General features: G+C 42.0%; 1 protein-coding gene across 1 annotated transcript in view; it reads right to left on the reverse strand.

Moving 5' to 3' along the window:
- The window catches only part of camkk1a (calcium/calmodulin-dependent protein kinase kinase 1, alpha a), a gene marked incomplete at both ends in the record, with an annotated part of 36,383 nt that extends 14,421 nt beyond the window's left edge, over window positions 1–21,962 (reverse strand). The window contains 5 exons of the mRNA XM_080508318.1: window positions 5,696–5,829; window positions 6,412–6,463; window positions 13,224–13,277; window positions 14,753–14,800; window positions 21,639–21,962. Of these exons, the coding sequence (XP_080364444.1) occupies window positions 5,696–5,829; window positions 6,412–6,463; window positions 13,224–13,277; window positions 14,753–14,800; window positions 21,639–21,962 (612 nt within the window). The remainder of the gene's footprint in view (window positions 1–5,695; window positions 5,830–6,411; window positions 6,464–13,223; window positions 13,278–14,752; window positions 14,801–21,638) is intronic.
- Window positions 21,963–22,235: the final 273 nt, after the last annotated feature.

Here is a 22,235-nt window from a genome sequence, read left to right on the forward strand (position 1 = left end):
CTGATTAAAAGATACATTCAGGTCATCGACTACATGCAGTTACTTTATTATTTCCACTGATCGACGGTGGAAAACAAACACATGCCAGTGAAACTCTCCTGTCCAGTTGGAAGCTGCTATTTAACTTTGGTTGTTGGTGAATAAACAGATTAAAATGGAAAAAAAAACAAATACAAAATCTGAGCAAGAGCCAAATATTTGATTGGATTTGTCAAGCAGAACTGACAGACTGGAGTTTTACTGATGTGGATAAAAAAAAAGAAAAAAAAGAAGAGGATTTGCATTTGCATGTAAAAGAGAGAGGGGAAAAAAAACCCTGTGGCTGCAAACGGAATCAACTTTGCAAAGTTTAGAAATGAGAAAGTGACATCATCTTTAACTTCCAATTGGAGTGACTGCCGTTTTCTAACGCGTTCACTGGGAATCTCACTGTTTTCATCAGAGTAGTGGACATCAGAGAGCTTCAATGACGGTGAAAACTACATCTCATTTCATGCAAAGAAGCGTGAGCATCAAAGCCAAACTGCGGGGGGAATTTTGGGGAAGAAATAAGTGTCCTGAGAAAACGACAGGCGTGTGAAGACATGCACTGTGGCAGATGACATTTTAGATCAGTGGACAGAATTCGAGAGAGCAAAACGGACAATTTGCAAGATAAAGTACAGACCACAATTTGTTGTTTTGGGGTTTTTGTTTAAAAAAAAAAAAAAAGATATATAGTTTCCATGTTTCCTGATGCAGTATTTTATATCTAGGTCCACAACTATATATCTAAAACGTATTTAAAAAATTTAAACATCATCACCCGCAAGCCTTTTAAATGTCAATGGTGTTTGCCACGATCTAAATAAACAATGATTCTGATGATGACACTGTTGTGTATGGTTGCATTCGTACCGTTTGAGGCATTGCAGTTTGCGTATCATGTCGTCACAGCAGGAAAAGCCAGTGATTATTTTAACCGTGCACAAATCTACATTTCTGCAATGAAAAGAAAGTGCCTGTGACTTCACTTATGTACTTCTACCAGGAAACACTTGCAAAAGAGATTATTAATCTCAATGTGTGTCTCCTGAATAAATAAAGGCAAATTAAATGAAATGAATTCACCCTGTATCCTGACCTCAGCAGCTCCCTCCGTTGAGCTTTTGTCCTCTTACAGAGATCATGATTGACCTTTTGAGCTCACGTTGATAATCTTCGAAGAAGCTGAGGCTGAAATTAGGTTTCTTTGTTCGAAATCAATCATGTTTTTTCTTCTATTGCTAGGAAACGGCCACCTTCCTTCCTCTTTACGACTATATTGATGTTCTATATACAAATACCCCAGCACATTTCCCCCCCAAAGATTTATAACTGAATTTTAACACATTAACTATCATTTCACTTTGTATTCAACAGTCAACTGGCTCTCTATGAATTATTCTACATGAGAACAACTGCAGTCTATAAATCCGCTCTTGGCAGGCTGCCCTCATATTCATCCACCTACATGTTGCTCACAGATTATACTTTTGGTTTTAAGCTCAGGGGCCACAAATAATGACATAATAATCTTGATTTTAAACTGTAAAGATGTTCTTTGTTGTGGCACAAAGGATACATGAGGAAAACCAAACGATTATTACAGAGAATGAATACAATCACAGCATGAAGCCAATTTTGTTGATACTTTCTGGTGCAAAATACGGTGAAATTTCCAAAATACTCTTATAGCTGTTACATTATATGTTTTTGGAAACTCACCCTGGCAGCACGACTTTGAGGATAATGCTTGTTTGATACCTTCCATAGCAGCACCACGGATGTCTCAGCTCGCGTCTCAGTGTTAAGAAATTTGCTCAAAAATCATTGTTTTCTCCTAAATATTTTTCAATTTGGTTTAGTCAGCCGGATTGGAGCCTCTTGCAGACAGATTTAGTTTGATACCCCCGATGCAAGGTGTTTTGACATGTGTCTCCATTTTCTACAAGATGACTTGTATAAATAAAGGTGAAATAAAATGTTATTAAAAAAAACATTTCTGACTTGTGCCTCATTGTACTAAAACTTAGAAAAACATTCACCGTTATTTCCCATTCACAAGTTATTATATTATAGTTGTCCAGTCCAGCTATATTCAAATTAGGTTGTAATAGAAGAGTTGGATGAAGGGCGTTGCCCACAAACGATTTCAAGAGCTGAATTTCAGACGTGTCATAACACCAAACAGGCCCAGAGTTTCTTTCCCAGGAGCTCCAGAGGCACAAACATCCAGCAGGCAGAGAAATAAACGTCTCCAGATTGATGAAACAAAGGTCAGCCTTCGTGGAAATGATTGAAAGAAGAAATGAGAAGGAAAAAACAGGGAGCTGCTCAATGAGTCAAACCCCTCCTCATCTGTCCAACACGGTGGCGCTTCTGTTATTTTCTGACGTGTGAGGCTGCCAATAGACCTGGCACGCCGGCAATTATTGATGATTTCACTGCTGACGGAGGCAGCTGGGTGAATGCAGACGTATTCTGGAGCACTCTGTGCTCGGCCAAAACTCATACAGGATGACATTTTATTATTCAACAAGACCACAATGCTAAATATACAGCGGAAGCCACCAAAGAGCTCACCGGGGTGAAGAGGTGAAACATCCCACACGGGCTGCATCCAAATGAGCTGCTCTGGACCGGATGACGACCAGAATGAGAGCAGAGACACTCAAAACAAAGAAGTGCTGGAGGTGTGTGTGTGTGTGTGTGTGCAGGGCGCACACAGGAGGAGAGCGTCCTCTGGGAATTCAGCCCCCCCTCCCCCCCGACAGCCAAATATTTTCCACAAATAATTAAAGACCCCCTCCAGACATGTTGGAAGATGTTGACACTGCACTCTGCTCTGAATACTGATGCGGGTCGGATATTTACCTCAGAAAAAGTGACGAGTTACTTTGCAAATCTCCTTAAAATGACATTGAAGGGTGAGGTCGTATGAATAAAGGAATGCGTTTCACTTTTTGAATGGAACTGCTGAAAAGCTGTCAAGTTCATACTCGGGGCCCCGTTTACGCAACGTTTTCAAGTGAAAATGGGAAACCTTCGTTATGTTTTGGGCGTCCACTTACACAAGAACAAGCCGCTGAAAACACACGTTTTTGAAAACATTTTCCAACGACCTGTAAACGGAGAAAAAGCAACTCTTTGAAAAACCCTGCAACTCCATCTGCAGTAAAACACGACCTTGCGATTGTTGAAAACACTCCGACTCTATGCAAGCAGGGGGAAATGCAACTTTCTGAAAATGTTCCAACTCGGGGCCTGTGCACACAAGCCAAAACAATCGTTTTTCTCTCTATTTCATGTTCACACAAGCATCGGTGCAGGAAACATTCGCGACCAGGACACCATGAAAATGACTCAAAACAATGTAGTACATATGCCAAGCCTGTAGGTGGCACTGTAACTACCACAGAAATCCACCAAAAACAGAGATTAAGTCAGTGATGACATCACATCATCATATCAGACCACACGTCAACGCTGAGGCGGCGTTTTAAATTTCTTCACTCTGATCGGCCAAAAAATATGCGGTTACATGAAACTGCATTGTTGTGTGGACAGGGAAAATGGTTTCCAAAGGCGGAACTTTTCAAAAATGGACAGACGCCACGTAAATGGGGGAGAAACGCGACTTTTGGACAATGTTCTGACTCGCTGAAACACGAGCAAGTTTAGACCTTTTAGATCTGACAACGTAGTTAAATGAATAAAAATGGTCCTTCCCAATGACATGCAAAGTGACGGGTGAATTTAAATATCTCCTCGCTGCTGGAGGAAGAGATCTGATTTAAAGCAACAACAACACTGTTCACTGATGTGAGCATGAAAATGTTCTGAGACATCCAGTCGCGTTTGAACACATCAGCTTGTACAAAGCACTGAAATAAATGTTTTATATAGAAAGTCTTTGTACCGAGTACAGAACAGTCAAGCCATTAAATTGGAAGAGGTCGAATAGTGTAAATGTAGTGACTGGAATGCATTAAAAACTTATCTTTAATGACAGAAATTGGGTTTATGATTTTAATAAAAGTGTCTGCTCTTATAAGAGCTTGACGCCTCTGTGAGAATGAGGCCGGCTCCCAGCCATCTGTGACAAATGACCATATCACTTTTCATCGCTTTTAATCTGCTCCACTCGGCGTGGGCTTTAATGTTTGAAAACGAGAGGGAAAAAAAAAGTCTCTTCGTGAGTCGACGATGGACGGCTCTCTCGCAGGACTCAGTTGGACGGCTCTAATGAACGTGATCCAGACGCGAGCCACTGAGCACATTTAGATGGAGGAGGGAGAGACGAAGGGGGACAGCAGGTCTTCCTCCTGCCCACATATGCCCATTATAAGAGAGAGAGTGATGGCGGGAGAGAGAAAAGATGAGTGTGTATATGTGTGTGTGTGTGTCTTCTCTGCTGGGGTGAGCACAGGGGAGGACAAGCACTCCAGTTCCCTTTCCTCCAAAAAAAGCAAAACATCTATATTTCTGGCACAGGCGAGCCAGACCGCTTTCCTGCTGACTGACTGCTGGAGCTTCGCTCCCGAGCATGGTGGAGGTTACCCCCGCCATCTGGCCCGGATCGCATAAACACTCCGATGATATCGCGGGGGTGCGGCGAGCTCCTCGAGTCGCACAGTCACAATCAGCCATCATCTTCCTCTGCAGGAAATAAAAAAAAAAGTCTGCTCGCGCTCAGAAGTTATCAACTCCTGTTCCAAACGTTGCAAAACACAAGAATTCATTTGAAGGGGATTTTCGCAGAGATATCACGACCGCGCGATAAATGTGCTGGAGGGGAAGCCCGTCTCACACCGCGCCGGGTTTATCCACCGGGTTTTTTTTTTTTCTTCCCCCCTGTGACATGAATACAAAGCGTGAGTCAAAGCACACAGCCAGAAAGGTGATCTGAAGACAGAGCAGTGACAAATAAGCCGAATGCAGGATTTCCAACCTGCTGTCTACATCCTATTATCACGTAAAATAACTCAAAAATCTATCAAAATAAACAGGACATGCTTGCTTCTCTATCTAAAATCCTCCACGAATTGAAACACACTTTTTATTAGAAGATTTGATCTTTGTGTCAAAACTATTCATCTCACAAAATGGAGTACTTTCAGATCCATCACCTAAAACAGTGTCGGGTATCTGATGTCGCCACCCTGCGCTCGAGGCGAGGAAACTTTATTGAAAACGCACGTTTCAGCAACAATTCTACAATTCAGATGGCAGAAGCAAGAATAATGAGAAAGGTGGAAAAAAAACCACCGACGCATTCAAATGAAATAGAAAGTGATTAAAGACCAAAAGTATAAAAAATACAGTGCAACACAGAATACTAAAAGGCACCAGCAAATGGAAAGCTTTTCAGATTTGTTTTTTAAAGAGCCATCCTGCAGTTTTTCAGCAGTTTGCTCCAAATATTTGTTGGATAAAACTGAAAGCTGCTTTTGCGTGTCTGGTTGTGACCCAGCAACAGAGAGTCAGTTTACAAGACAACTTTTCAAGGGAAAATGAATGGTTTTCGATTGTGAAAAGTTTCGCAGCATTTTACGATGTAGTCGGCATGCCAGGCCACAAGTCGGCGCTGTTGGTTGTTTTTGAAAATCGTGAGTTGGTTTCTGAATGCGAGCAGCAACAGGTTCAAGTATTTGAGAAGAAGCGAAACACTCGCCTCCACCAGCTTGACGATGTTGATGTGGTCCAGCTTCTTGAGGATGGCTATCTCCTGGTAGACTCTTTCCAGGGGGCCCAAGATCTTGGGCTGCTCTCCTTGGGCTGCCTTCGGTCCCCTCGGAGGCGGCCGACCTGCAGACCGCCACGCAAAACAAGAAGTGAGGCAAGATTTCGCCACGACCCGTTTCCCCAAATCCCTTCAGTTTCCTGATCAAAGCTGAATTTTCTTCATAAATGCGCGTTACTTCAATGTTACGGTTGTGTTTCTTTCCCCTCCTTTTACGTCAGAAACAGTTTCCACCTGCAGACGGAGGATGCTTTGAAAAGCTCCGTTATTGCTGCTCTGAAGAGCCACACATTCACGTGCCGATGATCTGACCTCCCGAGAAGCACTTAGCCCAACATGGCGCGCCTTCACGCTGCTATTTAGAATTGGGATTATAGGTTAACCTCCTCTGTAAACACTAGCTGGTGTGAGTTTGAGCCTATGGCGTGGCTCGTTCGTCTTCACTCTCTGGGGAGGAGTTTGCCGTGCTGGAATTGGATGACAGATGGGCCGAGGACTACGGAGAATGTAGATTGACCTCTGGATTACTTCCGTCCTCTGTGACCTGCTTCTCCTTCTTTTGCAGCATGCATTCAAATCGAGCTTAAATCTTTTAAAATACTGTTCAATCTGCTTCTTCTGCTCAACTGTATGAAATCGGGACTTACGTGGAAAGCCACACTGCTTCATTAACCTCTTCTTAGACACAAGCTTCATGGCCTAGAAAAAGAAAATAAGATTTAGATTAGATCGGATTAATCATTTATGAAAATGAAAGGAAGAATATTAAAGCAGCCCATGCCAGGAGGTACATCAATAAAAGACAATTAAACGTAATAAAAAATGCATGCATAATCTATAATCTGAATTCAGAACATGTAAGGACATTCAACATTTCAACTAAACACCCGGAATATTCAACGAGAGATGTTACAGCTGACGTAACCTTCGGCACCAGCGTGAATCAAAGCCTGATACATGAAAGTTTCAGTGCCGCAGCATTTATTATCCATGTTATTCTCCTCTGTGAAAGGTCAGCAGAAGATCTGAAGAGATAAGTCGGAGGCCACTGAATCTTTCATTACGAACGGCATCGGATAGTTTTCTCAAGGACAAATCTGTGTGTGTGTGTGTGTGTGTGTGTGTAGCCAAATTCCATGTTGGGCCGACATTCTAGGCTTTGGATGAAAAACAATATTTGAGGCCCGTTTTTGCATTTTCATGTCACAAAAGTTTTGGATTTACAAGGAAACTTTGTGAAAACTACGTCTGTTCACACGGAAAACGCAGAGACACTGAAAACCATGTAGTTAGCAGGCCAGGACACGAGTTGGTGCCGTTGGTCGTTTATGCAATGAAGCCACACACCTGCGCACGGAGAACAATACGCTATGAACATTTACAATGGGAGTACACAGACATTGGTTTGGACAAGTTGGATTGCTATCCAAGTCCCAGGAGAATATGGACTGGGAGTCGAGACACCATGGAGGACGGCATTGTTGTGCTGCTGTGAAGGAGCGATTGGTTCTGCTATGACATTGCGTTTTCTCATGCACCAGAAGGATTTGCATCTCTGAGAGTTCAACCCGACATCCACGTCCTTGGATTGTTAGAATAAACTGGAGAAAAACCTCAGCGCGCAAAGGGAGAACATGCAAACTGCACATCGAAAGGAAACCTTGCTCTTCCACCAGCGATATTAAAGTATTGATCCCTACGCTGCTATTTGGCTCAAGAAGTAGTCACAGTTTTTTGTTTTTTCACAATTTTTCATTCCACAATGGATGAAACTCATTTTTGTTTTCCTCAAAATGACACACGCAATATTTCTGTAACTCACAGTCAAAACCCTCCATCAGGTTCATCGGGAAGCATTGACGCGCCGCCGTTTTCTTTTACGCTGTCGCGATCATGCACACACTCGCACGCCAATGGTGACGGTTGCGATACGAGATGTCTGATCTCCAAAGGGGGCAATTTAGGGATCAGTGTCTTTCCCAAGGAAACTTGGCGACATGAACAATGAAAGATGGACAATAACTTGAGCAACTGTGTCCCGATATGAAGAAACTCAAAGTAATAAAGACACAATGACGACGCATTGTTTGCTGCAAGCGATGTACTTCTCGCTCACGCTGCGATAACACCAACTGTGAGGCTGACTCAGACCAAGGTGGAACATTTTCTACTATTTCAGCATCACCAGCTGAGTCGCTGAGCTACAGCTCGGTATTTTTTTTTTTCTTTTTTAAAACTCACCATGGCTGTGACTGTGCAGAAACCGGGCTTTGCCAGAAAAAAGAAACGGGTCCTCCCTCGAGCAGTTTCCATGGTGTGTGTGTGTGTTTAATGTGGGGAAATAAAGCATCTCTCAGAGACGCCGTCTGCAAACAGGTGAAACTGTTTAGCGATCTTGCGGCTGCTTTTGCCTGCAGGGCTCACGTCGCTATCGCGGCACTGAGAGTTATTATTAATCGTGACCACACTCCGATCAGAGGCCATTACCAGGACGATCGATGCTCCGGTAAATAGCTTCTTTCTCTAAATTCTCACTCTGCAGGTAGGCGGGAAGTGCGTCATCCAAGATTCAATCAGTACCTTCATTTCACCCAACCAAACCCCCCCCCCTCCCAAAAAAAACTGTATTTTGTTTTTGTGCATCGTGTAAAGAACAAACACAGAATAAGATGTCATGGGCTCAGTCGCTCGTGTGTCGAGGAGGTAATGTGGGGTGAGCAGATCAAAGCACAACAGCAGTCAGTAGATTCTGTACGGAGGTGGAAGATAAGAAGGTGCGGGTAAGATTTGTCGTCGCGTTGCTCCCTCACTGCGCCACTGAACCCTTTGTGAAGGCTTCATCACTCTTATCTGTAGACTAGCAGGGCCTGGCAAGGAAACAAAACTCCAACGCAGCACCTTGCAGAGAGATGAAATCCAAACTGTGACGACGAATAAAGGTTGAATAAGGTAAGAAATCACAGCGTCGGTGCCGAGTTAAGCTCAGGGGCAACAATAAACAGTAGGTGACCCCCGACCCCCCCCCCCCCCCCCATTGATAATCCTTCTTTACATCTCTGCAACAGGGACAGGATTTCATTTTCAGTTGGTGTGACGCAGATCAAAGAGATTGGCGATTGCTGGTTTGGAAACGCGTTCGATTACTTGTGACTGAAAAAAGTGGCCACATGAGAGCAACACGTTACCGGCATGACTGCATAAGAGACATTTTGCTCAGGCAGAGGAGTTGGGAAGATTTAAAGACGAGAGAGGAAAACAAGAGGCTGTTAATATCTGACTGAGGTTTGGGTTGGGTTTGTTTTATGGTTGCTGTTTTTCCTCTGAGCTTTATTACTTTTATTAGAAATGATGATTCTCGTTATTTTATTTTAGTCTGCCATTAGTCGGGCCTCTGAAATGAGTTTTTAGTTGACGGATTGCCCCTCCCTTTTATCCAGTATGCCGCGATTTGAGTCGATATTGATTTTTCAATTACTTACTTTCAATGCAATAAATCTTTTTGAGATTTTACAGGAAGAAACCAGAAGAAGAAATTAATATAATCTCTTACTGGGGAAGGCATTTGAATAATCTGTCAAAAAAAAAAAAGGAATGTAAAACTTTCTTTGAGGGACTTTAATAAACTGATGTATCCAATAGATTCTTACAAAATCTGCCGGTTTCCTTGCAAAAGGTATAATTTATTAGGACATGGGTTCTGACCACCAGCAGCTAAACTGTTTCTCATCACAAAGCACACAAACACTTAGACCACCAACGTTTGATTTGATGAAAACAGTGATTACAAGTCTTATGTCTTGTTTGATGTTTTCAGTGGTGCTTATCGCCAAACACAAACGCAATTACCACAATCTAATAATCAGGGAGTAAAATGATTCAGAGTCACAGAAAAACAAATTTTTTTTTTAATGTAATTTAGACTTTATGTTCATCTCGTGTGATTTCAGTGGGACTTCACAGCACTTGAAGACAGGCACTCAATAAGCAAATATAACAGATGTAAGAACTCACAATGTAAATAATTAGCAGCATGTTTAACCTAAAAGAAGTTCAGTGAGAGCCAAGCTCTCTTCAGGCCCCCTGAGGACGATAAAGTCCATCATCACGATTGGATGTCTGCCAAAATTACAAAGGACGCAACAACCTTTGGTAGTATGACGCATCCTCAGTCACTCAGTTGGACAGGATTTCATGTTAAAACTGAAATTCTAAATCATTCAAAGCAACACCAGCTGCTTCTTTAACTTTTTGGGATTTGGTTCTCCGAAACCTGATGTTGAGAACTGAAACTAATCCAGAACAGTCAAGCCGTCCAAATGAGCGTATTGTTTAGACATTTCTCTTCCCGTGTTTTGATGCGTGTGATTTATACATTGCTCCAAGCCCCCTTAAATAAACGCACCCATTAAATTCATGTAAAGCTAATCCTGAAAGATCAGGAAATAAAATCTCCTGTCATTTTCTTTCATTACTCATCTCGTCCTCCTCCTCCTCCTCTGATTCCCGGCATTGTCATTTCAGAGGCGTCTGTTTTATTGAAGGCAGAGGGCGACAGCCCACAGTCTGTCCCGGAAGGTAAGATGGCTTTCCATCAACAATCTGCGTCAAACGCGACCAGCGACACAAAAAACTAGAATGTAGACGGTGAAGATGAAAGATTTCTTCATATGCACGGATGAAAAGGGGGTGTAGTGGTTAGTACCTTCACCTCACAGCGGGGACATCCCCACTTTGATTTGAGGATACTTGCACAGAGGATTTTTACTTCACTTTTCCTCCGCACGCTCCAAAAACATGCATTTTAGGTGTATTTATGTCTCTGCTGTGGGCGTGAATGTGTGTTTTTGTATCTTGATGTCAACTGTGATCCAACACACTGTGACCATGAGTGATAACAGAGACTGACGGACGCATGAGACGAGGTTAAAAGAACAAAGAATATCTTCAGTCACTTTTCAGCGTCAAGAATCTCAGGAGTTGAATGAACAGTTTGTCTGATGAACGAATGAAATGTCTCTTTACGCAACATTTTCAAGCTTCTTATTGAAGAGAGAATTATATTCCATTCATGTAAAAAAAACAAAAAACAAATCAAAGAAAATTTCACCCTGTTGGTACGATTAATCTAGACGAGCTTTAGCTTTACTGCAGACATTAATCTGTCGCAGAAATATCTTTTAATCTACCCTGGTTTTAACATTTTGATCTTCATTGCACATGTGCAAAGTATGTGAGGAAACTTGAATGCTGTGACAGATTTACCTCTAAACTAAGACTGCATTGGTGATATAATCTGTATATATTTTAACATGCAGTTTTGTATATTTGTGTAATAGTTGTTTAATTAAAAAAAAAAAAATTACTTAAATTTTTTTTACCATGCACAGTTAAATATGGGGTATCTTTATTTTCTAGTTTTCCTTCTTTCTCTATGTAATTGTATGTTCTCGTTTTATATGGACCTGCATCTGCAATAAAGATTAAAGAATGCCTCACACATATAAAGTATATTTACAATAAACAAGGGGAGTCAAACTGTGCGACAAAACCAATAAGAGGCTCCGGTCTGACCCACCGGACCAGCGAGCAAATTGTAAAAATTGTAAAGAAAACATTGATTTTGTAACAAATTTCTTTAAGAGTAGTGGACACAACACTGAGACCCGAACTGAGAAATCGGTGACGCTGCCATGAAAGATACTGTAACTACCTCGATGAGAGTCAAACAAGCCGAGGACGAGTCTTGACCATGAAAAGAAAATGGAAATTAATACGATTTCAATTGTGTCCTCGTTCAAAATATTTCCACTTCCAATCTGCAACACGGGAGTTTGACTCTTGTTCATGTTTGGCTGATAGTGAAAATGTTTCTTCCACCCTGCAGCCCGCTGCTGCACTCTTCAAAAAGGCTCTTTGTCTGCTGGGCATTCGCCCATGCATTTTTAAACAGGCCACTGTTTACCTTCTCTTGAAGAAGCCCTCTGCAGATCTCAGTTTTCTGCAATGCAAGAAGTTTTTTTCCGTTTTTTTTTTTCTCCCCCCAAAAAACGACCAGATTGGACAAGGCTTTTGACTTATTGAATGCCACTGTACCACCCCGTACATTTTAATACAGTGTCCTGTATTAAAATGTAGCCGTCACAGACATGACAACAACAACAAACACTCCTTTCTGTTGGAATGCTGTGGCGTACCTCAGTGAATGTACTGATGATACAGATCTTTCCAGAAGTATCCTGGAGGGCGCCTCATAAACGCTCATTAACAGTTGTTAAGGGAGGCCTAATTAAAAACGAATGTAATAACCTACAAATAGACCGAGTTTTGTTCGTATTTATGCATACAATAGCAAAAATCACATTTTTGTTGCTTAGACGTTCGATGCAAAATCCTGCATGTACGTCTATGACTCCTGACGGGTGTGACTTATTCCCAGGCCTGATATACATTTGGAAAATAATGGTATATATAAAGAGAGATGACACAGAGACAAGATATGAAAACTCAAAGAAAGACAAATATGCATGGGCTGGATTGCCTCTTGTGATCAGATGTAACCCACTGGCCTTATGTTTGACACCCTGATCTACAATATGGTATAATATAGTAGAATAATGTTATAAATTCTGTGTAAATATTTCCCTACCCTAATAAATATACAAAGTTTTCGTCATTAATGAGTCAGTAGTATTTAATTGTGCTCCCTCCTGCTGCATGACGGAGCAGTTTTAAAGGTCACCTTTGTTTAAAGCTGAATGTTAAGAACTCCACTCCAGAGACAAAGTTTATATAAGCCACCTCTCGTTGTAATATTTCACTCTTTGTGTGTAAAGTTCCTCAGCGGTCTTACATCTACATCTCTCAGTTTGCCATTCTGCATTTGTACATCCAGAAGCTCCCGTTTTGACATTGGTTCAAAAGTACAGTGCATCTTAAACCCAGAGTTGGCAGCTCGAGTCGATCTGACGCATTCAAACTGTCTCTCAGTCACTGCTGCACAGGGCAGCTTTAGTTTCACAAAGCCAAGGAACGGCTTACAATTTGGAGGTTCTTTTTTCTTTAAAGCGAGCAGAGATGGAAAAGCCTTAGGTGACCCAGTGTCTCTCTCTCTCTCTCGCTCTCTCATACTCAAAGCGCCCGTTGTGAACCTCCGATACACAGAGCAACGGCGGCGAGGCTTTGAGGACAGATCTGCAAGCATTACAAATGGCACCAGAAATCTCTCTCTCTCGCCCTCTCATTCCCAAGTTTCTTCCAAGGCAACTGATGCAATTTGAGGGGATGAAACTCACAGCTAGGCAACAAGAGGAGAGAGAGAGAGAGAGAGAAAAAAAAAAAAATCAATAGCACTGGTCCTCTGTCTAGACTGTTCAGGGTGAGAGGCTTGATGAATGCTCAGAGGACGAGTGCGGCGCGACGGGGAAGCGCTTCAGTTGCTAAATCACCGGACTCCACTTACGTAATGTTTGTCATCGTCCTCGTTGTAGGCGAGCTTCACCACGCCGTAAGACCCCTGCAATGACACAACAAAACAGGAGAATATTCTCGTACTGTGTCGCGGTACAGACAAATATAGTGGCTCACTTTAAAAACAACATCGTGGATGAGTGATGGAACAGACGGATGCAGCATGCAGACAGAATGTCGTCTTCGCCGATTCCATTCAAAAACAACATTTCTATGCTTTGGCAGCACAGACTGGCTCCTCCCACACACACACACAAATACACACACAGACATTTCTTTGCTTTTAAAATGTGGTTCTTTTTTGCACCAACACAGAAAACTGCAGGAAAAGCTGACAAAATGTTTGAAAGAAATACAGTTATATAAACCGTGACGGATGAGAGAGCCAAGAGTGTCACTTTACTCATTTAATTGTCATTTAAAGTTTCTTTTTAAGAGTGTTGCAAGAGTCACTCCCAAGATAATTTATCTTTGAAGTCTATCTGATGGCAAATACCAATATCTGGCAAGTAAAGATATAAAGGACTTTCCTTTTCCTTCCACGTATCTGTCAATAGTGTTACGTTATCTCTCTGTCCTTTATCTTAAAAAGGTTTCTTTTGAAAACAGCTGACCTATGATGCATCCGTTCTTTCATTGTATATCTACTCTGAAGCTTTCAAAATAGATTTACATTACATGCGATGATCACAAAATGTTGCTATCTCTTCGTAAAGAATTACTTTTTTTTTTTTTACATGTCCAAAACTGGAATCTGAAATCACCACAGGCTCATCAGATTTACGTCGTCTGCCCCCAAAAACCCCAGAAATACTCAATGTGTGATTTTTATAGTTGTGTAGGCAAACTAAGCCTTGAGCCCAGAGAAGCTATCATCAATTCTATTATAGAGCTGCGCACCACTTTACTCCTAAATATTAAAGATCTATATTTTATATGTCATTGAGTGAACACCTTTGTGGAGGACGTGAAAATACAAAATCAAGTAGAAATTGGATATTTAGCCATAGTGATGGAGAAATTATGTAGGAGATATGGTCGTGACTAACCTTTAATTAAGATTTTAAGAAGCCCTAAAAACATGCATAATACAACAGTTATAGAAGTTTTTAAGACATTTCACTATATTGTGCATCAGAAGGATTCATTAAAATGATCTTCATGTTGAGATTGTAGTCATTTCTCATAATAATAGTTTGATCTTTGATTGTTCCATCACGTATACTCAGCGCCACAACAATACAAAAACTTCAAATTCAAAGATTAAGGCACTATTTTACCAGTTCGGCCCACTCGAGATGAAACTGGGCTGAATGTGGCCCCCTGAACCAGAATGAGCTCGACAATCCCGACTATAAATTCTGAGTTGGAGAAGCTAAACAAATCACGTCTTCATACATTGGTTGAGGAAAGACCTGATGAGTTCCCGCGTGCTCAGATTCACAAAAAAACCACACATAAGATATAAAAACCTCAACAAATATACATATATGACAAGTAATCAGAATCAGACATACTCACTTTTCCGATCTCGCTCTTTAGCTTGTACTGGTTCAACTGGATGCAGTCCTGTGAGACGGGAGACAAAAAGGACAGGAAATTGACCATTGACTTGAGCGTAGCAAGTAGCAGAGATAAACGTACGGGACACAAAGAGAAAGACACACAGGCCTGCCCCTCCGGCATCGGGTTGAAATGGTCTGCCGCGTGCGCACAAAGTCATTTATTTGCGAGATGTAAGCAACGACCCAGTTTGGAGTTTCTGTTGACGGCCTGCAGATCCATTAGAGTGCTGCCGCTTAAACGGCTGATTTGCGGCTCCATAGCAACCGCCGCTTCGACACAGAGTCAGCCAGGGGCACGGCGGCGAGGACGGTAGGGCGGAGGACTGTGTGTGTGTGTGTGTGTGTGTGTGTAAGGGGGGGGGTTGTGCGGACGGGCTTCTCAAAGCAGGTGGGACGCTGGGACGGGGAAGCTAAACGGGCAGAAAAGTGAGCAGGCGGTGTGGAAAATGGATTGAAAAGTGCTTCTCTGATTACAGCCGGGGGAGGCAGAGCAGCGGCCGGTCGAGGCCCGACACCCCGAAGGCGTGTTCACGTGAAGCACGGACCGAGAGCACGGCCACAGTGTGGGACGCCACAGCGAACATTCGAGGTATTTTAGAAAATTCGTCCGTGATATAGCGCGCAGTTGCGTAACGTAGCCGGCGGTGGATTTTCCTGCCGACGAGGGCACGGTGGTGTGAAACACTGTGGGCAGGGATCAGAACAAAAGAGATGGAGGGAAAAGAAAGATGGGGAGCTTTGGAAGGTTAGAGCAACTTTAGAAAAAATAAATAAATAAAGGATTGCTTTGATTGGCTGAAGAGAGATGAAAAGAAAATGGGCCGGTGGAGGATAAAGGGGAAAGGCAAATGAAGAGGATTCTTTTCTTTTTTTTTTTTTTTTTAAAGTGCAGCAGCAGAAGAGATCGTTCAGAGGAGTTTTATTGGGTTCACGGTTTGCAGAGAACATGCTCAGTGGACACGATGCTGCAGTTATTGCCCCGTCAGGGCTGGTGGATAAACACATGTGTCATATATGCACAAATACATCAAACTCAAGTGCTTGGAGGGCTTTTTTTTTTTTTTTTTTTTTTTTTTAGCCTCGACTGCCATCCAGGAGAGGTTCAGACCTCCCTTTGCACCATTGCTGTATCTGATCTGCACCAATCTCTCCAGCCATCACTCAACAGCCGATCAATATCAGCACATAATGAATAGATCACTGCCTCAGAGCCATTCACAGTCAATGACTGAGCATTATGACAAAATAACAAGCAGTCGGGGGTGAAATGTAGAAAATATTTGGTGAAAAACGGTATATTTTAAGAGAAAACTCTGTGTTTCAGTCTTTGCACTAATCGGTGTAGGACTGGAAAAAGCAGCAGAATTTATTGTGGAGAAATTCAACTTCCCATCCTGGTTCTGGCTGGTATTTGAACCCAGAGCTTCTTGCTGCAAGACGAGAGAGCTAACCACTGCACCACTCAATTCAGCTTCTCATTGGTGGCCATTCAGTTTGCGTCTCTGTGACTTCCTTCAAGCAGACTGTAATTTAAGGTGCTTTGTGGAATTATGACATTAACCGCAATGTACTTATCCGACCACCAGGGGCACACTTCAGTCTGTGTCATGAGGTTAATCAGTCCAGGTGACCAGGATTAATACACAGATGTAGAAATGTCTCTACAATTAAGATCATTGACAAGTTATACTGATCAGAATATTAACTACCCTACTGTATGTTAGCATTCCAGCTACATGTAGCCAAATGTTTTACACCTTTGAAGATATAAACAGTGTAATAAAAATGTACTGTGATCTGTAAGATGTGAAGCATGTGATGAACTGAAGTATAATAATGTTGAAATTGCAGTTCTTTTATTCACATTACAGGTTTGTAAAGGGATCGTTCATTCAATGAAAACTTAATGAAAAAATGTATATTTTATTCCTCTGAAACAAAGAGATTTAGAGTTGTAGTTATTGATATACTATAATGCTATTATTTATTGCTCTGTATGTGGTGAAAAATGATTGACATCCCTGGTATATAGAGTTTAGACAACAGGCCAGCAAACGATTTTCCTGAAATTAATGCACAAATAATATCCCATCTGGTGAACATTTTGATCTATAAGTAATGATATGAATCTGATTTTGCAGTTTGATACACAACAATAGGCTGTATCACAAATAAATGCCATATAATTGTTTTTAATCAAGACTCCCTTCACAAAATCACATAAAAACTCAGCGTGAAGACATCATTTTGCACCATCCTCTGCTGGATGTGTGTAATTTGCATCTACTCCAATGAGTGTTTTGGTACTTCTCCCTTAATCTCAACTTTTCAACACAAAACAGACGTCACCATGTTGAAATCCGTCCACATTCTCACGGTTAGGGGGGAAATTATGTAAACACAATGTGTACATAACAGAGTGAAAAGCAGCAGCAGATGTAATGGAAGTCGGGAGTGAGATTACATAAGATAAACATGCAACATTTCCTGGTTTGGCTTAAAGCAGCTTTTGTGTTTAATGATGTTGGAGATGAAAACCTGCAGGTGTAAGTCACTGTTATTAATTTTACATCTCTGCTCCCGCACTCCTATTACATAAGAGCAAAAATACATGAAGTTCAGCGTGTACCTGCTCTGACTGCAGAGTGAGAAAACCCGAACACCATGAAGACAAGCCAAGAAAATAATAATTTTTTTAAAAAAAAGGTTCATCGTCTTGTATGTATTCCTCTCAGGTTACTAGAAATGTCACTCATAAGTGATGTTTGCGCTTGGAAAAGATGTTCCTGTGTGTGTGTGTGTGTGTGTGTGTGTGTGTGTGTGTGTGTGTGTGTGTGTGTGTGTGTGTGTGTGTGTGTGTGTGTGTGTGTGTGTGTGTGTGTGTGTGTGTGTGTGTGTGTGTGTGTGTGTGTGTGTGTCGTGTCAGACTGCAGACAGAGTCGGAATGGGGGAATACAAGCAACTTCAGTCCTTTTTATGGTTCAGTGCGAGAGCTAAGACTCCATTTTCAGATAGGAAAGGACACAATGACAGGTCTGTGAGTCGATGGCAGCAGTCTGTTAAATTCAGCTTCCATGAATTTTTAATGCACTCTCTGAATTGGGAGGGGGGGGGAGGCAAGAGGAAAATGGAGATTCAGGAGTCACCCACATCTACATGACACTCCTACTAGTTTTAATAAGCGAGCACAGACTGGAGAGTGATATCTAAGTTGTTTTTTTTTAGACTTATTCACACCGTCAAAAGGCTAGATAGCTTTGTTGAGAATAGATATCAGTTTGGCGTCATATTAAGTTTGACATTTTAGGAAAAACCGGCTGGCTTTCCTTGACAGAGAAGGAAGAAAATAAAGTATATCACTGTTCTGATCGAAGTCGTACTGCGACTAAAGCCTCAAAGCATCAGTTTATAAGAGTCATTGCATAATCAATTTATATAATTCCTGTAGCAGTGTTGCTAATTGAGAAGAGAAGCTCGAAGCTGTGCTAAGGATTGCTAATGAAATCATCACATAGTTTGCGTGATTGATTGTTTGCATGCAAGTGTAAACAACGAGAGCTCGACAACGGAGTTGAAGAGATGAAAAAGTCAGTAAAAACACTTGAAGGCCTTTATTTATGCAACGTTTTAAAGGGATAACAAAACATTCTTTGAGTTTTCGGTGCCTGTTGACATGACAACGGTGCTCGGAGGTGAACATTTTTGAAAATGTTCCCATTTGTGTAAAACTTTGTGGAAACGCTGGGGCTCCGACTTGGTAAAGACGGCAGAAACGCTGCTGCTGCAGGCGCATCACGACCGTAGTAAATAGCGGCTCTGCACATGTGAGTACAACAACAACAATGGCGCTCTCCAGAATGTCATGACGACCAGTCCAGTAGTTACCTTTGCCAACGAAAGATGGGTGACCAACAAAGTTGGCTAGGAAGGTTATGTTTATTGGTTTGTATGTAATATTTAACCAACTTTTCGGGAAAAATACTCTCCAAAAATTGCATGAAAATTACATGAAATCAACATGGTCGTCTGTCCATATGGACGCCTGTGTTCTCGCCATTGTTAATATTTGTATCGTATTGTTCTCTGTGCGCATGCGTGTGCTGTCATAACAAAAACAAACGACAGAATCCAACTACACCACTTTCAGCATTTCCGCAGTTTCTATGTAAAGGGACTTCGTTTTCAAAACGTTACCGTGTAAACACGAAATGTTCCTTCGACAGAAAAGCAAATATTAAAACTGAAACTGTGAAACTTTGTCGTGTACAGAGCCATAATGGATAACACCAAGGCTGTTACGGCTTATATTAGCTTCTTTTAAACCTTTTAAAATATGACAAGTAACTGAAATGATACCACTTTCTTTAAATTCTATGGAATTCTTTGATTAAAAAACAGTAAATCTGTTTAAGGACAGAGTGGGCTTGGTAATCTCTCATTTAAGTGCTTTATGCCACCATATGTTGACCTCTGATCGCACGCATTCCACTTGAATCATCCTGCAACCCTAACCCCTGCAAAAGGACATTTTATTTTAGCCTGCTGGCTTGACAGAAGAGCGATACACAGTACAGATATTCTGAACACCAAGTAAACAAAACCTTAAGGATTTGAAGTCATTTATTTTCTTTTCTTTTTTTAAAGAGGCTGCCTGATTCTCTAAACTGAACATTACATAAACATCTTATTCCCTCTCAACAATCGTGTGTACTATGCTACGCTATTGAAGGCAGTGAGGCGATGTATTTGTATTATACAACTATGAAAAGGAAATAATAAGAGCTTTACCAAAAGTGTGGCCCTTATTCCTTCTGTACAGATATGTGTTGTATGTGTCCAGTTTCAGCAGCAAATCCATAAATAACGTCTGCTCTACTCTGGTGGAAACAACCCGCTGTAGTAGCTGCTACAGGAAGACCAGTAGATCCGGATAATTTGATAATGACATTCCTATATTTTCATGCTTCTGCCTCCAGGTCAGGGTCAGGGCCAAGATCAGATGCAAACTTCAGGAATAACTAACTCAACAATCAGGAAGCAAAACCAAAACAGCCTCCTGACTTGTGTCACTGCAGCATTTATTCACCAAAATCTGTATTAGTATTCATGTGTGCACCACTACTGAAAAGTAAATATGCTTATTGTGCCCATGATACATCTTCAAGCATATAAAAAAAAAACACCCCACATGGAGAGAACACTGTTAAATAAATTCACAAGGACTCTTAAAGATGCAATACTAATCCCTCAACAGTAATCAATCAGCTCTGAAAAGCAGTGGAGATAATCACTAATTAAATTAACAGTTACAAGATGCATTGAAAGGGATCACGAGGCTTAAATTATTAGTAACAATAAAACCTATGCGAGAAAAGAAGTGGGCTGCAGACTTGGAATAAGAGGCAGCAGGTAGTTTCACAGCGTCGACATTGTCAATTTCCTGTCGACTTTGGAGGAAAGAACAGAGAGAGAAATGAAAGGCAGCAAAGCAAGACGAAAGCTTTTTTTTTTTCTTCTATATTTTAATTTTTTTTTACCTTGCATGTGTAATTCAGCACTGCCGGTTCCCAGGGCTGCATCATGCTGCACATTATTTCAATAAGTAATCGCTCACACTGAGGAAATCGGGCAGAAACGGTTCATGTGATTACCATGACAATCACTGCCACCTCGACCCCTTTCCCTCCTCCCCTCCCCTCCCCTCAGTCCCTCCCTCCCTCCCTCCCGGTACACCCAGCACCGCACTGACAGGCAGAAAGCAATCCAAGCCTGCCTCATCAAACAGTACCCAGCTTTTGTCAAAGCCAGGACACCCTGCTCCAACATGTCATTATGACACACATGTGCCCACCAAGCGGTTCTAAATCACTGCACATCCACCGACGGCGAACGACGACAGGTTAACAGGAGATACGACGCTCCTTAATGGAGCTGTGGAGGCGAGTCTCACTCCCCGCTATGGTACCACCTGTACCATCGCAGTGTGGAACACTCAGGTCCACACTTCCAGATCAGAGGACTGAAGAATGAAGAACTGATTCTAATTATTTTCTCACGGTCTTGTATGATTCACACATTTTCTACAAGGTTTAAATAAAATAAATAAAAAAAAAAGAACATTTATGCAGAAAAAGAGAAAGAAAAAGCCAAAAAAGTAAAACAAATACGTATAAAAGAGAGAGAGAGAGACATGAATCCTGGGGTTACTTCTTTAACAAATACCAATAGATTATGGGAATATATAAGTAAGATTAATAGTCCTATTTAAACAAAGGATCGGGTTTTATGAGAGATATACTCTTGCCACTTTTACTCATATCTCATTATATTTGTTCTTTTGAAGCTGCAGTGAAAGTGGAATTTCGTTCCATTACATAAATGTCAAAGATGAAATCATACCAGTCTTCTGTAGGCTGCTGCTGGCTTCAGCAATTCATTTTTGTTATTGCTTTACAAGCAGCAATGCTAAGTATTTTATCCGTAACTGAAGATTCCTACAAAGAAGTGGAATCTTCGGAAGGTCGCATTTGTCCCATAGATGCTTTCTCACTTAGGCCCCAATTACATAACTTTTCCAAGTAAAAATGCAACATTGTCCGTTCGCGCTAAAACAGCAGAAAAGCTGAAAATGATGTAGTTCTCATGTTGAGCCACTAGTGGGCGTTGTTTGTTTTAGGTAAGAAACGACACAGTGAGCGTTTTCGCAACAAAGATTTTGCATTTTCACCTGAAAGCACCGCGGGCTTTCCAATGATACTGCGTTTTTACAAAGTCAACCTTCATTCACAATTATTGATTTGTTTGTTATTGGAATACAAAAACAAGTAGAGGGACAATCTCACCTGGGCGTCTGATATGGACACACGCTTGCACTCCACCGTGGGTCTGCGGGCCACGCGAGGCGAGATGTGCGTGTAGCCTCCGCCGGGGCCCGACGACAAGTAAGTGCCCCTCTCCTGCAGCGACAGCTTCCTCCCGGTCAGATGAGGCCGACACTGGTGCGTCCTCTTGGCCTGCGCCCCGTCCTTCTGGGCCCCGTCGCTCCGCAGCCCGTTGGCGTCCGAGTCCTTCGTCGTCATGGCGGCCATGATGTCCGTGAGACTGCTGGTCTGCACGGACGAGTTGGGGTCCAGCGCCTCACGGCCGGGGTCGGTGCTCATGGCCATGGCGCCCGGGGGGGGTGGGGGGGGGGGTGTCGTCAGAGCAGATGGCGGCGGCGGGAGGACCGTGGAGTGGCCACCAGCTTCAACGTGAGCAGGGCCAGCCTGCGGGGGCAAAACCCAGGGACTCGCCAGAGCTGGAAAAAACAGACAGGAAGAGGCTGTGAGCAGGCCTGCACAATATCACTGAACTGATATTCAGTGGTTCCATGCGCATTCGGTGTCTACAAATTCAGAAATACGGGGTGGTAATTGCAATTAAATTAAATAATAAATAAA

The sequence above is a fragment of the Blennius ocellaris genome (genome assembly GCF_963422515.1).
Source record: "Blennius ocellaris genome assembly, chromosome: 14".
In the NCBI taxonomy this organism is placed as follows: Eukaryota; Metazoa; Chordata; class Actinopteri; order Blenniiformes; family Blenniidae; genus Blennius; species Blennius ocellaris.